This window comes from Triturus cristatus, chromosome 2_2 (assembly GCF_964204655.1).
Source record: "Triturus cristatus chromosome 2_2, aTriCri1.1, whole genome shotgun sequence".
In the NCBI taxonomy this organism is placed as follows: Eukaryota; Metazoa; Chordata; class Amphibia; order Caudata; family Salamandridae; genus Triturus; species Triturus cristatus.
The window spans coordinates 322,171,105-322,187,011 of NC_140582.1; the positions used below are offsets into that span (position 1 = coordinate 322,171,105).

General features: G+C 43.8%; 1 protein-coding gene across 1 annotated transcript in view; it reads right to left on the reverse strand.

Annotated features, from left to right (window-relative positions):
- Positions 1 to 15,907, reverse strand: part of HADH (hydroxyacyl-CoA dehydrogenase) — a 271,639-nt gene that overhangs the window by 24,399 nt on the left and 231,333 nt on the right. The window contains exon 7 of the mRNA XM_085641388.1: positions 1,782 to 1,898. Coding sequence (XP_085497514.1) covers positions 1,782 to 1,898 — 117 coding nt within the window. The remainder of the gene's footprint in view (positions 1 to 1,781; positions 1,899 to 15,907) is intronic.

Here is a 15,907-nt window from a genome sequence, read left to right on the forward strand (position 1 = left end):
TATTTGTTTAAAAACATTTTATAGTTTTTTGACTTAAGATATGTTTTATGCTGAGTTTTATGAACGGAGAAGAAAACCAGCACCCACTGTTAGTTTTTCTTTTCAATTTTACAAGTATCCCTTTCTGCCATGTATAAACCCTCCAAATTCACATTTATTTCTTTTGAGCTGCAAAAGAATTCTCGCTTTTCTCTCCCCTATTCTATTACAGTTAAGCAGAGAAACACTAACTTCCATGTCTCCTTCCACATTCCCAGAGTTGTAAGCGTCATAAAATGTTCAACTGAAAACACTGACATTTTTAGGTCTCGCCAAGAGTTGCACAGCGCATGCGCTGCCCGCGTAGCGAGACATATTAGGGTAAAAGTATTTTAGGAGAGGGACTTGTAATCCCGCCCATGCTTTCTATTGGGCAATGTCAATATTTATTTCAAACCCTGTGTTCTCATTGCTCTGCAGGGTTTTTGGTTACCGCCCTGTGGCTTTTTTGTACATGCCCTTGGGACATAGAGTCTACGGCGTCTATCAGTTTTATGGTTGTTCTGTTATCTGAGAGGCATGCTAAACTAAGGTTCAGGCAGAGTTCACCACGGAATCTGCTTTCCAGGCTGTCAAGCACGTCTTGTCTTTCCCTCTCCTCATTCCTTCACCCCCACCCCACTCTCTCTGCTGTTCCTCCCCCTTCCTCAAGTACTGTGTGGGGCGCACCAGCAACAGCTTGTTTAAAATTCCGAGACAAGGAGCAGAGACAGCGTTGGCTCCTTTATATGGGAGGAGATAAGCGGAGAGTAACGCAGCTCTCCTCGCTCCCACAATGCTCGCAGGACCCCTCCACTGCACACAATCTATCAATGCACTAAAAGCATGAATGGGGTAATGTTTTACTCCTTTCTACACAGCGGTGGCCTTGAGAATAAAGATGCATACTGGGTGATGGTTTAATGAGTAGGGCGTCTGCCTGCTGAATATACTATACTGTTCCGTCACTAATATAGGCAGTCCGTGAACACTGGAATGCATATATTGCTGATAAGATAGCTCATTGGGTTGCGCGCCTGCTGAGGTGCCATTTTACTTCTCTACATAGCAGTGATTTGAGCATACAAATTACTACTTGTTAATAGCTCCTTGAGTTTTCTGTTTAGATTTTTTTTCTATTCTCAGACTGAGGACGAAAATGGAGAGCCCGATACGGACCTGTCTCGGCTCCTGCTTTTAACAACTGCCGGTGGTGAGTACCGGTAGGACCCGGCCCACTTAAAGCCGTGCATGATATCATGTTTTTAGAAGTGTGTTTTACCTAAAGCGCCACAATGCAGCCTGCATCACGGGGAGGACAGGGGTATTCCGGCAGACTGTGGGGTGTCATCTCCAGTCTAATGGTGCATAATTGATAATATAGACTGTAAAAACCAATATAAAAAACAATATCATTTACAATGCTAAAAGCTTTAAACAATGTCACTGCGAGACCTATTGCATTGTAAATGCTTGTTACTTTCAATTCTATTCAAACCAGTTTTCTGCATTAATTAATGGGACACTGTCAAAAAGCTTTTTTGCAGGCTCGCACTTGTCCACCCAATAGTGCGATTTGGTGCAAATCACTTAATTTCCCTCTGTCAAAACAGATCATTCAACTGTGTAACGAAGAAATAGTTGATGGAGAGGTATAAAAAAAATCCACTTGATTATGACTTTGACAGTTTACCAATCCCATTTCCATTTCTCTTCTGGTCTCTAGCTAGGACTTTGCCATGTAAACTCTAACACATACATACCGTCTATAATGTATTTGCTGGTATCAAGCCCAACGTAGTCTAGCAACTCAAATGGACCCATGGGATAGCTGGCGCCGAGCTTCATCGCTACATCAATATCTTCCTTTGAAGCATGCCCTAAAAAGAGAATTCACATCTACATGAACAGACAACTCTCGGTTTTGCACATCTGTATTTTTGACACTGTAGATATAAGTGAAAATAGAATACAAGTCTTTACACAGCTCCTTAAACCATTCAAGTTCATTAAAATCCCACCACACAATCCAACTGGAAAAATGTGGTGGCGCGTAGGTGAAACCGGCAGTCCCTTACCGTTGCCAAAAAGAAAATACATTTTACTCACTTCTATTCCTCGTTTCCCATTAAGGGGAAACTTCAATTAAGTCATAAACAGAAATGACCTGTCTATGTGCAGAATCCTAGAGAATGAATTAAAATATGTAACATATTACTTGAAAATTATTATTTATTTTTTTAAGAGCATAACATTTCGAAATATTACCACAATATTTATTTACCATATTTAATTAGATTTTTCATATAAAACGTAAAAAATCAACCAGCATGAAAGTGGTTTGTGCAGTAAATATTTTCACTTTCTTTTTTGAACGGAAAATGAAAGAGAATGGGGGGGGGGGGAAGCAAGGTAAGCATCAGCATTAGGAAGAGTCACAATGAGCACTGGCCAACCAACAGAACAAGCACGCACCCTGTTTTTAGGTCGAGCCTACACAACGCTTGCTCTGTCGGGAAGATCTGTTGTATGTACTTTGTGTGGTCTTTGGAGCATTTCCCCAGGACTTGTTTGCTTTCACTTAGGGACTACTTTTCTTTTTTTTTTTTTAGCAACTGCCGCTATTTAACTGTCTTGATAGAAAACGACCAGCAGAGGTCAGTAAAATACAAGAATCACTTTACCCATGATAATGTGGTTCATAGCTAAAAACCTATTATGTCCCAAAGGCGAGACCTATTGCATTTCAATTGTTTGTTTTACTGGCATTTAAACTTTCAGTTCTGTTTTAATGGCAAGTAGGGTACTGTAACTCCATCAAATAGTTTCCCCCGATTCAGTAAGTCAGCGTATAGGTGTTGATTAAGCTGGCACACTTTCTTGCTCCTGGACCGCTGGGCCATGAGCTTTCACAGGGCTTAACTGCACATATGAATAAAGTATAAACAGAACAAAGAAAGCAGAAAGGATGATCACTTTTTATAATGTCCTAGTAGCTTTAGAATGACCAAATAAAGCACACATGAAAAAAAGCATATCTGATAAAAAAAGGTAAAATTGCACTTATATGTTCATTTATTCCTATATAGCAGAGCAATCAAAGGTCAGGAAGTGATTAATAGTGGACTTGTGACGTGCCTTGCAAGTGAGCACTCCTAAAGAAATGTTAATCTTTCAATAGACAAACTTTGTATAGTTATTTTTATGCTCCATACATTTTTCGAAATGGTACACACAGGATTATAGAATCCTATAAGACATACCCTTCTTCTAGGTTCATTACACCACCAGTGGCGTAATGATAATTGAGGGGGCCCCCCTGCAAGGTACGTGGAGGGCCCCCCTCCGGATTCTAATAGGAGATCTCTGGCCGAAGTGCAGTGCTGAGGGGGCCCCTGGATCTAGGGCCCCCCCCCGCACTGCAGGAGATGCGGGGACCTGTATTACGCCCCTGTTACCCACTAGTGCGGGACTTCAATATACTATTGTTTTATGAATAAACAAGACGTATCAATGCAAGGTGTCTTTCATAGTGCTAGTTCTGGTTGGATCGGTATGGCAGATCTTCAAACCACTTGTTGTGTAAATGAAATATTTTTTCACAGAGTTGCATTAAAAATGACTAAAAATATAAATAATATGGAATGCTTCACTGGTCCATGTCCACTATAGAACACCCCAAAGCATGTCACATGACCACTACCAATTACTTCTAGACCTTTGGTTGCAATACTCTGTAGGAATACACAGTCAGGACTACCACTGGAAATATTCTGCGAAAATCAATAAAACCATTGGAAGATTTTATATGAAGTGAACCACAAACCTTGTATATTATTTTCAAGATGACCATGCTAGGATGGAAGAACTAATATTAAACATGCTTTGCAATTTTCTCTGGATGTCAGTGCCAGATCCAGTACAGCTGGTATGTGCGGCATCTCAACTGAGTACATGTTAAAAATACTATGGCGTTTACATAATATAGCTTATTACAAATTATACAATTCCATTGAGAACAAGGCAGGGTCTTATTCTAAGTGTCATAGTGTTGTACTCCTGATGTGAATCTGGTTTAATCTGCAGTCTGGAGCTCCCTATATGTAACTTGTGAAGCTTGAGGCAGTTTGCATAACCAACATCCTCCTGTGTACTTTGGAATATGTACCCTGGCCTACAAAATGTAATCTATTTGAGATTTATAATGTATGTTGCATTCTTTCTTATATGCTAATACAAAAAAAAAGTACGTTAAAAAAAAGTAGTCCTCTTTCCTTTCAATCCACCTCATAGAAGGTTCTCCACCCGATGGGCAAAAGACTTGGGAAGGTGATTGTAAAGGTTTTGTTACTCATGCCTGCACACAGAATTGGAATTGTTCAATATCTGTGCTTCACCAGGTTTGGACTACTCCACTATTCTTCTTCACCATTTGTGAGCACTCAACAAGTCACAAACCAACCAGTACATTTTTAAACCGAAGACTAATACTTTCTTTGAGGATGCAAAAGTATCGGAACACAATCCAAACACTATTGTTCCCTCAGATAGGAGTAAAACCATTGTAAAGTTTGAAGCTAACAAAAAGCTCACCGTCTCAAAACACAAGTGCCTATAATTATATTTTCAAGATGAGAAGCTTTTTCTAGAAGGTGGTATATGGTATCCACAAAATAACATTTATTTATTTTATTTTGACAGTGTAGAAAATTAAACAGCTTCCAGCTTGACAGAATCATCCTGCTACTCAGTTTATCCTTCTGACACACAATTGTTGGTGACCTAAAAATGCCTACCACGCAAGGTTAAATTGTGTGACCCCCTGCGCCACGCTGCTTGTGATCTTTATTGCAGAGGAAGGTCCAAGACTCGCGTCACCAATGCAGTGAGCGCAAGCGCCTTGATGTAGCTAAGACTACATGCTCGCTCAGCGGGTGTGTGCGAGCCTGCCTCACACGCATAGTGAACTGTCAACAGGAACCAAGAGGGCCAACCACCACAAAATCAGCCCAAATACCTCACAGTCTATGGTCCTAACTGCAAGCTCGTCTCCCAAACCTATAGGCAAGGGTACTTCAGCACACGTGATATCCTCAGCAGATTTCTTGTATCCAATTTCTGTAGGTTTTACTTCCAAAAGAATCAACAGCAGGTAGTATAGGCTGAAGAGATTGCTTCCTGTAACCTAGGGAGGAGGTAGCTTGCACTTGTTCCACCAACTGAAGCACAAAGCATGAGGTAGTGGGTCATTCCACTTCAGAAAATGGCTAATTTCACTGTGACCGACTGCATTCTACCCTTTCACAAGGAGCACATCCATGCACCAAGTAATTCTCTTCAGCGTCATGGATTACTACAGCAACGTGTTTTTATTATCCCCAAAAACATTTTGGCTTTCACCCAATATATAAATATTTTTAGATTGGCAAGGCCCGGCAGCTTCCCCAGTAATAAAGTTTTGCAAAAACCATGACAAAACAAGCTTTGAAGAATGCTTGCAGTCAACCCCGGACCGACTGCCTTTACAACGCTTGTAAAAAGGAAAACCAAATTAAATTTGGCAAGTATAGGGTGCCTTTAGGTTTCTCAGGTGTATTCTCAATTTAATTTACCCGCTAAAATCTTATGACCATCAATGAAGCCCAATAATGGAGACAAAAGGGTTTAACACCATTCGGAATCCTCTACCTTGTACACAACAGTGCACAGAAACAGATAGACTGTTTAATGTATCTGGATTGCTATCCAACTGTTCCTACAGTAATAGCATATGCAAAATGACCCCCCCCCCCCATTTCACAGAAACATCTTGCATACCCAGTTATGTTTCATCTTAATTCCTCTTCTTCGTCTTTTTCTACACATTTAACAGTAACAAAGTACCCGCTTGGAATAAAAGAGGCTGGTGCGTCACTGTTTGATCACAGAGTCCACCAGTGGCTTGCTTTTCAGCACAAATCAAGCAAAATACGTTGTGTGATCTTTAAAGAAGATGGTTAATATTTCAAGAACGTTTCTTTGGAGCAGGGGGGTGGTGCACTTTCATCTGCAAGAAGTGGACTGCCTTGTGTTTAATTAGCACTTCGCGACGCTGCAGCTGCGAATAGAAGGACCAGCGACAGGTGAAGGGAGCATGAAAAGCCTTGCATTATTTAAGTATGCTTCAACAGGCATGCTTTCCACATTTAAGTTCAGGAGCCTTTTTATTTTTCAGTTCTTCACAACATAACCCAGCACCTCATCTTAAACTCGAAATATCAGCGTTCAACATTTGCAAAAGATTTCCCCCCCCATAACCAGTGAGCTCTAAGGGCATTGTATGAAAGGAAATGAATGGAAAGAAAAGGGAACATAGAAAGTGCAACATCCACCCAAATGGTCATCTGGGCGATAGAGAAACAAACACGAATAAAAACAGGCCAGGCAGAAAACCGAATAGCAGAAAAGAGTTTAAAACGTATACAGGATGCAGCACTGTTTCTTTTCACTGATCACATTTTCTTCCAAAAGATGGTGTTCGCCCTTCGGAAAACAGGCCTAGGGTCCTAATAAAACAGAAAAATGTCATACCTACCTAAATACCACGTACATCATTGACAAATTGTGACGACTGACTCACAAAAGTGACCTAGATTCTTAGAAGACTTTGAAATTTCAAGGCTATCTATCCCCTAACTATAAACCCCACCAAAACTTTTGAAGAGAGGGGCCACAGGCTATTATCTCAACAGAGTGCTGCCCTGGGACGGCAACAAACTTGATGCTGGTTGGTGTGCTCGATTATCTGCATTTGGTGGCCAGCAGCGGCACGTTTTGAGCCCTGGTCCTTGTGGACATCTGGAGTCATTCGACATAACAGACCACTGATCTCTCCCAGACCAGCTACACAAGTCAGGATTTTGTGGTTCAGTCTAGAGGTGGGGTTGCATCTTTCACGTCTGACTGTTACTCTACTGAAGCCTCATGTTCTTTTGAGTCAGAACAATAACTAACTTCTTGTGAAGTCTCAAATGCCTCTTTGGAGTTGTCATTATTGTGCTGGTAGAGTTGGCTGACTCTTTTAGGGACCAGTTCTACAAGCAGAGAGACTAGACCCTGATGGATAAGAATGGACATATGGGGACAGAAGCTGGCCTGTCAGCTAAAGACATACAAAAATGATGGAAAAGGATAACAATAAATGGCAACAACACAAAGTCTTACTTTTAAGAAGGGCACTATCCTGGCCTCCATGGATGGGATCATATTCAAAATCAGACGCTCCCAAGATTCTGATGATCAATTGTGATTCCCAGTTGTCTCTTGTTCCCCGGGTTGTGGTGGCCACACATTTCCGCTCATATTATTTTTGCTTGCTGTCAAAAGTTCAAGCACTTTTTCTTTATGCCAAGGGGTATTCTTATTATTGGCTTTGTGTGATTGAGGATTAATCACTGCAACACACTATGACCTGGCCTCTCTAACCCAAATCTTGAAAGGGTCAGGGACGAGCGGCACAGTCTCTGTTGCAGAGCAGTTAAAGACGCCGTTCTACTAGGCGCTTCCATAACTCTTGTGGTTGTCTGAACTGAAGGCTGTTTACAGATCACACTTGTTGCAAGGTGCCAACTCTTTTACACCAGGAAATTGCACAGTCTCTAAACAGATACTTCTGCTCAGCCCAAATAAATATGCTAGTCCCTTTGACTGCCAGATGGCTAGCCTGTGGAACTTTATACAGAAACACCTCCATTGTACTGAGTAGGCCTGGGCAGTAAACTCTGCTCCGTTCATGGAGTTTGCGGAGTTTTCTGCACTCCGTGGAGCTCGCGGAGTGCAGAAAACTCCGCTTCGCGTACTGCGGCGGAATTTTTCCCCGCTCGCGATCGCAAATGGTAAGTTTGCGAGCGCGAGCTGCCGCTCAGGTAGACTTTCTACCCGAGCAGCAGGAATACCAGCACAAACTGCAGTTCGCATTGCACTCTGCCACTCGCGGAACTTCGCAGAGGTTTTTTTGCAACTTTGCGGAGTTTCTCGTAGCACAACTCCGCGAACTACGCCCAGGCCTAGTACTGAGGACCTACTCTACTTCAGGCAGGTCACAAAAACCTGGCTTTTCTCATTGTAAACGGTCACCGTTATTCACACTATTAGATCACATCCTGAATTAGTGCCACATACTCTAGATAGGTGTGTGTTTGAGTTCTATAGAAAGCAATGAATAGAAATAGCTGCCTTTTGATTTCTAAATGTACATTTTGAAGCCCAGGTGTCATATTATCAAAAGTTCCCTGAAAGTACAATGGGCGTGTATGCCTGCTTTTTGTGCCCCAAAGCATTTTGGTATTACAGAAGGGGCAGCAGTCACTTGTGTGGCCCTTTTTGCAATACAGATCACGCCTGTACTCATGCAGCACCAGCACGATCCTAACGGGGCGTTTCCTCATTTGCATGGGGGGCATAGTTACAATGCAAATAAGGAAATACTTTTCCGATGATTCCGCACCATATTGCACAGACACATTCAAGCCATCAGGAGAGGTATTGATTGTCCACAAATACAGTTGGTGCACAGTCAGTGCTCCCCTCCACTGTGCCCCTTTGAAGAGGGGAAAAGGAGTCCCACAGATTTCCCCTCACCCCAGGCAGGTGAGCCCTGCAGGTGGTTGCAGTCACCCCTTTAACATGCAGCATCATTAAGACTATAGGAGCTAGTCCACAAATCACTTGTAGAACAAGGGCCAACTGTTTTACCCTAATACTTTGGTACAGTGAGGTGTCATTCAAACAGAATTCAAATGGACAATGGTATATTAAATATACCACATTTAGAAATAACTGAATGAAAATTAAATTAGAGGTGCCTACGCCTTGTGTTAAGAAAGACTTTACTCAGATGTGGCTCGCTCCACCTTTGATATTTATCACTCTTTTCCATAATCAATTCTCATTTTTAGGTCGAGCTTTCGAGACCTATTGTGTATATGCTGTGGGTTTCAAGTCCGCCCATTGATGTTCATTTGTTTGCTTCAGTGTCCTTTAAAAATCCTTACTTCCAAGTGGTTATCTTCACTATTTCTTCCTCCTTTTTATTTGTTTTTCACTCCCACTGGAGCAGTGCCCCAGTACTTATACCCCTTCACTTGTGTGCATTTAGTCTCATTCCTGCGCACTATTTTTTCTTTTGTTTCTGCAAGGCAGCAAGAGAAGGCTCTCTTTTATAACAAATGCCTAATTTTTTGTAAAATGCAGTATTTACATTTCTCAAATACAGACAGTTAGATTATCTGGGACTTTGTATAGTCCCAGCTGTAAACTCTCCTCCTCCTGTCACTGCCCATTTTCTAGGTCTCAAAACACTTCCAAGCGCAGGATACGTTCCCCACTGCCCCCAATTTTACCGCCCACCCAACAGCCCCGTCCCACCTTCGTATTAGTTACCACTCGCGTGGCTTTATTTCATAAATGCTTGATTACTTGCTTCACAAGCATTAGCATGCGCAGCATGGCTCCCACGTGCCAACCTCACACTTCAGAGCTGAGGAGATCCATCCCCCCCCATTGCCGTAGACGCGTCGGCGCGGTTGCTCCAACCCAGCTGCTGATTCTTCACTCTGCTTCAAAACCTATTACTCCCCAGCTCACAGCCTTGCATCTACTAGCATAGCTGCCAAGGTTTCAGATTGCTATGTGTGACATTTTCATAAGTTCAGTGTAATTAAGAGTGACATTTCAACAACTATGAGTGACAGTTTCTCGCAAGCAAAATGAAGCAATGAAGACGAGGGAAACATATAAATACAGAATTTACACCCATGTGAGCCACGAGAAACACTAAGAAGATCTTTAAACTGCTGCAAAGCACCAGAAATAGAAGGGCAGGAAAGACTACCAGAGACACACACACAGCTTAGGGGTCAAAGCCCCGCCGCAGACTTTAATTTATTCCAAAAAGACACACACAATGAGCAGCATAATAAAAGAGTATGTTGCAAGGGCTACTATTCGTACAAGCAATTAACACATAATTTGCAGCATAATTATAATGTTTACTTAATTTAATTAGGTCAAATACCCATTACTGGTGCTCACTCTCTCAGGCACTAGCTTATCATTCAGCATGCAGACTCCTCGTCATGGCAGCTGCTTGGCGGTGCAGCAGGCGGTGGGCTGGGATCAGGTCGCGTCCCTCCTGCAAGAATATGCAGTCACACTGCTGTGCGACCTGTATTTGCTGCACTGACTGACTGTAGTGACACTGGCCTGCCTAACACCGAGTCACTGTCAGTAGGTGCTGGTGGGCCTGGGGTTGAGTCGGGCAGGATCGCATATTCCGGCACTAATAAACATCATTTATTACCGGCCATGGAATCGGTGAGCAGCTGCTAGCTCTGCCTTGCCCTGGCGCCCAGAACTGCAGGTCACCTGCACCAGACGAAAAAAATCGATACGGCTCCCTGCTGCAAGCTGCGAGGTTGGAGGAGCTGCTGCAGCACTCAGTGACATCTTAATGCCCAAACATAACAGCACAACTAAAAGCCAGCAGCCTGACAGTTACTTGGAATACCCAGGTTCAAATCTGTCTCAGATAAAATTCAGAAACTACACTGGCATCCGATTAGGCATTGCGTTACTTTTAGAGCACAGTGTACTGCCTTTAAGACCTTCCACAACATTGGCTTTTACAATCTTAGGCAGAATATTAGATGGTTTTGTGATATAGCCCCACGGGTCCCGAGACCCTTACTCACCCCGCCAGGATTATCACCCCTCCGATGTTCTCCCTTCCTGGGCGTGCAATCCGAAACAACCACAAAAGCGTCCGTGACAACGGGAACCCCGCCCCGCTCTCTGTTGCAGGATCCAATCCGGAGAGACGACGGACCAGAAAGACTACCCCTTGACCCCGGAAGTCCCCCCTGCATGCTGACGGCCAGACACAGAAAAGACGGAAGAAGAGAGGCAGAAGTCGTCGGAGTATCGTGGCAGGAGATCTCGACTGGAGTTGCGGCGGAAGGAGAGGACGGGAGTGGAGAAACCGAGGAGTGGTCCGAAGACTGGTGGAATCCCCCGGAGGTGGCTGAAGAGCGGTCATAACTCGGAGGAGAGTTACGGCGGAGCGCGTGAGTACCAGCTACCTTCTTAAAAGCACGCTAGGTGCTCTGTGTAAACAGTACGGCCCCTGTGTAATTACTCCCTCTATCTTAGACACGCCACTTATAACGGGTAGACACCTTGTAAATAGTATACAGCACCTTGCACTGTGTAAATACTGCCCCACACGAACCTTTTGGAGCACCCCTCTTTCTTTGCCATTCCTTGTCCTCCCCCCCCCCCCTTTTTCCTCACGATCTTTTTCTACTTTCTCACCCCTGGTTACGGTTACGGTACCTGGCCTCTAGCCCCAGTAGGACTAACGGCTCCTTCTCTTTCTCTTACTGCCCTCTGAGGAGCCTTCCCGACCTCCTGCAGACGTCTGCACCCAAGACCGGGAAGCCCCCTGGACCCCCAACCCATACGGCAGAGGCGGAAGAAGACTGCACAACCTTTTTTTTTTTTAGCCCTATCTTGGTTTCCTCTCTTGTTGTAAGAACTGCCTTGTGTGCAATAAAAGGACAATATTGCCCACTATATCCGGCCTCCTTGCCTGCTTTTCCAGCCCGCCGACCGCCCACGATCACAGGTGTACACTGAAGAGAACACTTCGCTCTTTGAATGCGAAAACCTTAATGGTTCCCAGGTTCAGGAAAACGAGCTGGGGAGGAAAACGTTTTATCCTGGGCACAGTAAAGGCTTGGAACTCACTGTCTATGCATATTCGATCCTCCATCAGTCTGCTCACCTTCAAAAAGGACTGAAAACATGGCTTTTCAACCTCTAGGGTCCAGGCAGGGATCGTGCTGTATGTCTGAGAGCTAGCGCCAGGACACCTCAAGGTAGCCAAGCGCTTTATAAACTCATTTAACATAACATTTAACAAAGTTATGCCGCCCGCTCGCACTGTGGGTGGCAGCTGAGCAGGAGGGTGGGGCTGTGACTCACCCCCCACCTGATATACCTAGACTATAACCGACTGTGTCTCTCACTCAAAGTCAGGCTTACTAGTAGTCAAGCCATGATTGGACACTCACTGTGAGACCGTGAACTCCGTTTATGCTCGTGAATCGGGCTCGAGTGTGTCTTAAGTACTTTGATACATTGTAGCAGAGAGACCAGTACTCACAGAGCGCGGGCTTATCAGATCTTGAGCCAGCCCCCTTAGCCTGCCGGGAGCAGTGCGCACCGAACTACTGCACCCAGCTCACAGTCTGACATTATCATGCATTATAACAGTGCTGCGCTTTACAGCTGAGCAGTGCTATAATGTGTGAATAATGCATTTCATTGTTGTGATGTGGACCACCACACTGAAATACGTTAGACTAATGCCTGATGACTGGTACTTGGCAGGGCTGTACTAGGGCACATGAGCTGAGCTACCAGGGTCTATTTGTGTTGGTTTTGGCGCTGATCTGTGGTAATGCTGTGCTGGAAAGAGAGAGGGCTCCTTACTATCCACCTCCCACCAGTGCCAGGGAGTGCAGAGAAAGGGAGCAGGAATTGGCAACCTTTGTTGCATGCGTCAATGCATTAGCTTAATAAGTATATACATTCTCTGTATAATGGGAATTTCAAGTGAAATCATCCATGATGTGGCTCTTAGGCTAAACATACAGCTATTGGGTACCAAAGACCCATAAAAAGCACTGTTCGGCTCCCAGGCATCGGCACAGCTCTGTCTAAACAGTTTAGAAGTGCTGCTCAGGTGGAATTGAGAACTCTTTACTAGCACTTCTACATCACACAGCACGTTACAGAGACGAAGTCTGTGCGTAACTGATTATTGAAAGAAATTGTAGCATAGCAAGAACTTGTTCTCAAATAATGCCGAGTAACATGCTTCTGCTGTTTGTGACAGCTGTAAAACATGTAAATTGTACCTATTTCAGTTGCACACAAGTGACCAACTGACGCATGTTACAATAGTGCTCAATGGGAGGTCCTTGCTCTTCAGCTGATGTGTGCATAAAATGAAAAGCATGTCATGTTTTAACAGCACTGGAGTCTTAGAAGGATATAAAAGGATTTGCTGTCTTTTCATCTTTCTTTTCTCATCTTTGTCTCTTTCAATCTCACTTTTATTACTCTTACACTTAATTCTACTAGCACTAACTTTTCCTATGTATGCTACTGTTGCTCTCAAAGATACTCCTGTTTCTACTCATACATTTCATACTTCCTCTTACTCCGATACTTAACCTCTCAATTGTACTTGCTCCTTTCTCTTACACCTCATTTTTGTTCCTACACTTACATTTTTATTATTCAATCATACTCTTAGATACTCTTGCTTCCACTTACAATTTATTACGCCTATTCCCGACTGCTCTTACTCATTTCTTCCCTTACTTCTATTAGGTCTACTTAGTGCTGTCCTCACTTTTACCATCACATTAGCCAATGCCCTTATTACTGTTCCGTGTAGTCCTACCTACTCCTATGTACACTCTTACTACTATATACTTCTACTACTTTTACATCTACATACTTCAGCTCTTCTGCTTACCGCTTTGTATGGCTATTCATACTTCCATTTACTCCCACTCGCTATTTACTCCCATTCTTCTTCCTGTATATTCTTTCTTGCTTCTATTTTTAGTGCTACTTCTTCCCACTCGTCTACTTTTATACATACTACTTATTCATGCTCGTACCCCTACTTGTGCTTACTCCTTATTCTTTTACTCCTACTTAGTCCTACTTGCTCCTACCTGCTTTTACCTACCTCCACTTACTTGTCTTACTTCTGCTTTCTTCTTAGTTTCTCCAACTTCCACCTATTCACAAACTCTCACCCACATTAACTTTCACACCGCCTGCTCCGCCCCAAGGTGATAAAACATACAGGTTTCAGAGTGCGTGTGTATACTCATCATTGTATTTGGGTGGTATATGTTTGTATGGTACATGTTTTGGGGCATGTTTGGTATTTGGTTTTGCATATGTGTCTGTGTAGAATTAAGTATATTTGGGTGTTGATGTTGCTTCTTATCATTGAGCAATTTAAGCTGCAGAGATGAAATGAGGGGAGTACAAGGGGGTCCAATATTGCTTTGCAGTTCTTTTACAAAGCCAGGTAAATGGCAACACTGGTGTACAAGGGGAATTTAACATTAATTCTCAGGCAGTGGATCAGGTTAGGATACATTTGTACATTGCACAGTCCCAGGCAAGTCAGGAAGGGTGGAAGAAGGCACCCCGTTTATTTTGAAACCTTCCCATACCATACTGGTGATGTCTTCCTAGTTCCAGAGCTAGATAATGGACTCCATGACAATGTAAGTGCATACACCACCACACAATTCTGCCCCACACAATTCAACAGCGCCCAACATAATTACACCCCACATAATACAACTCACCGCACTACGATTCAACTCCACATTATTACACTCCTCAGTGCCACATAAATACACCACACATAAAACTTCTCTATGCCACATAGCAACCATCCACATAAATAAACTCCACACTGAAACATAATTCCAATCAGCATAATTGCACTGAGTGCCACACAGTTCCACGCCACACATGATTTTTTTAAGTGAAAGCTAGTGCCTAAAAGACCAAAGTGCCAACCGAGGACATCTAGTCGCACTAGACAGGGTAAAAGTAAAAAAATATATATGGCTGAGCCTGGGTCGGATATAAAGAGTGGATTGGACCCGGTCAGTGCTTACTTTCGGACTTAGAAGAAATTTTAACAAAACAGTTCTGAGAAGGTAAAGTTCAGCAGGGCAAGGTTGCAGGCGGAGTCTATGAAGGAAAGATTGCCAGGAGCCAGATACCCCTTTGCCGACAGACTGAAGAACAGAATTTGTTGCTGAGCAGAACAACGTAGCAGGAGCTACAGCAAAGCCAGAACGACCGGCGATGCACCTTGGGCAGATCGACAAGCTGGTTGGTCCCAGTCTTCCCATGGTTCTCAGAGGAGTTTTATGCCAAAAATGTTCCAAGTCCCAAGTTTGAGATTCTGGCTATCTGGACACCTTTAGCACCACCACCAAGGGTCCAGGACAGGGGGGACACCACTTGGGGGGTTAGGAGTCACCCAGGCTGGGGCCAGGTGCAGGGTCAAGATGGTGGAAGTTTTTTTATGTCCCAGAGGCTCTGATCAGGATGCCAGCAAACTAGCCCTTGAAATCACCTTGGTAGTCCTGGGTTCAAGTGATCAAGCAGGGCTCAAGCAGCAGGACAGGTTTCTGAGGGTTCACAGCAGGCTCGAGCCAGCATAGCAGTCCTTCCAAGTGTGGCAAAGCAGACTTGTTGAGTACACAGCAGGCCACAGCAGAAGGTAGCCCTCGGAGTCTTCCCGCAGGTCCAGTAAGTGAACTGAAGAGTAGGTCTGAGGGTCCCCTTTTTATACATGGTGCCTTCTTTGAAGGAGACGTTTCTAGAGAATCTCCTTTGAAGTGCTTGAAGTATCCTGACTCCCATGCCCTGGCTCCAAACTGGCTGTATGAACAAAACAGAGGTGTCAAGTCCTTTGTGTGAAGGCAGAGCACAGACTATTCAGTTGCAATTGGGGCTGTGCCCAGCTATGACCCCCATCTTGCCAGTTGATGGCACACCTAATTCCTCTATTGTGTGGCTGTCTGGGACGAATAGAAGTCTATTGCCAACTACACCCAGTAATGTGACCCAAGATAGACTGCAGGCACCAAATAGTTAGGGAAGGGAAATGCCAACTTCCTAAAACGGGAATTTTCAAAACTGTAACTTAAAATGCGACTTCACCATTAAAAGAGGATTTTTCTCTTACAATTTCTCAGGCACCAAACATGAAATGCTCACCTGTTCCCAATCAAAC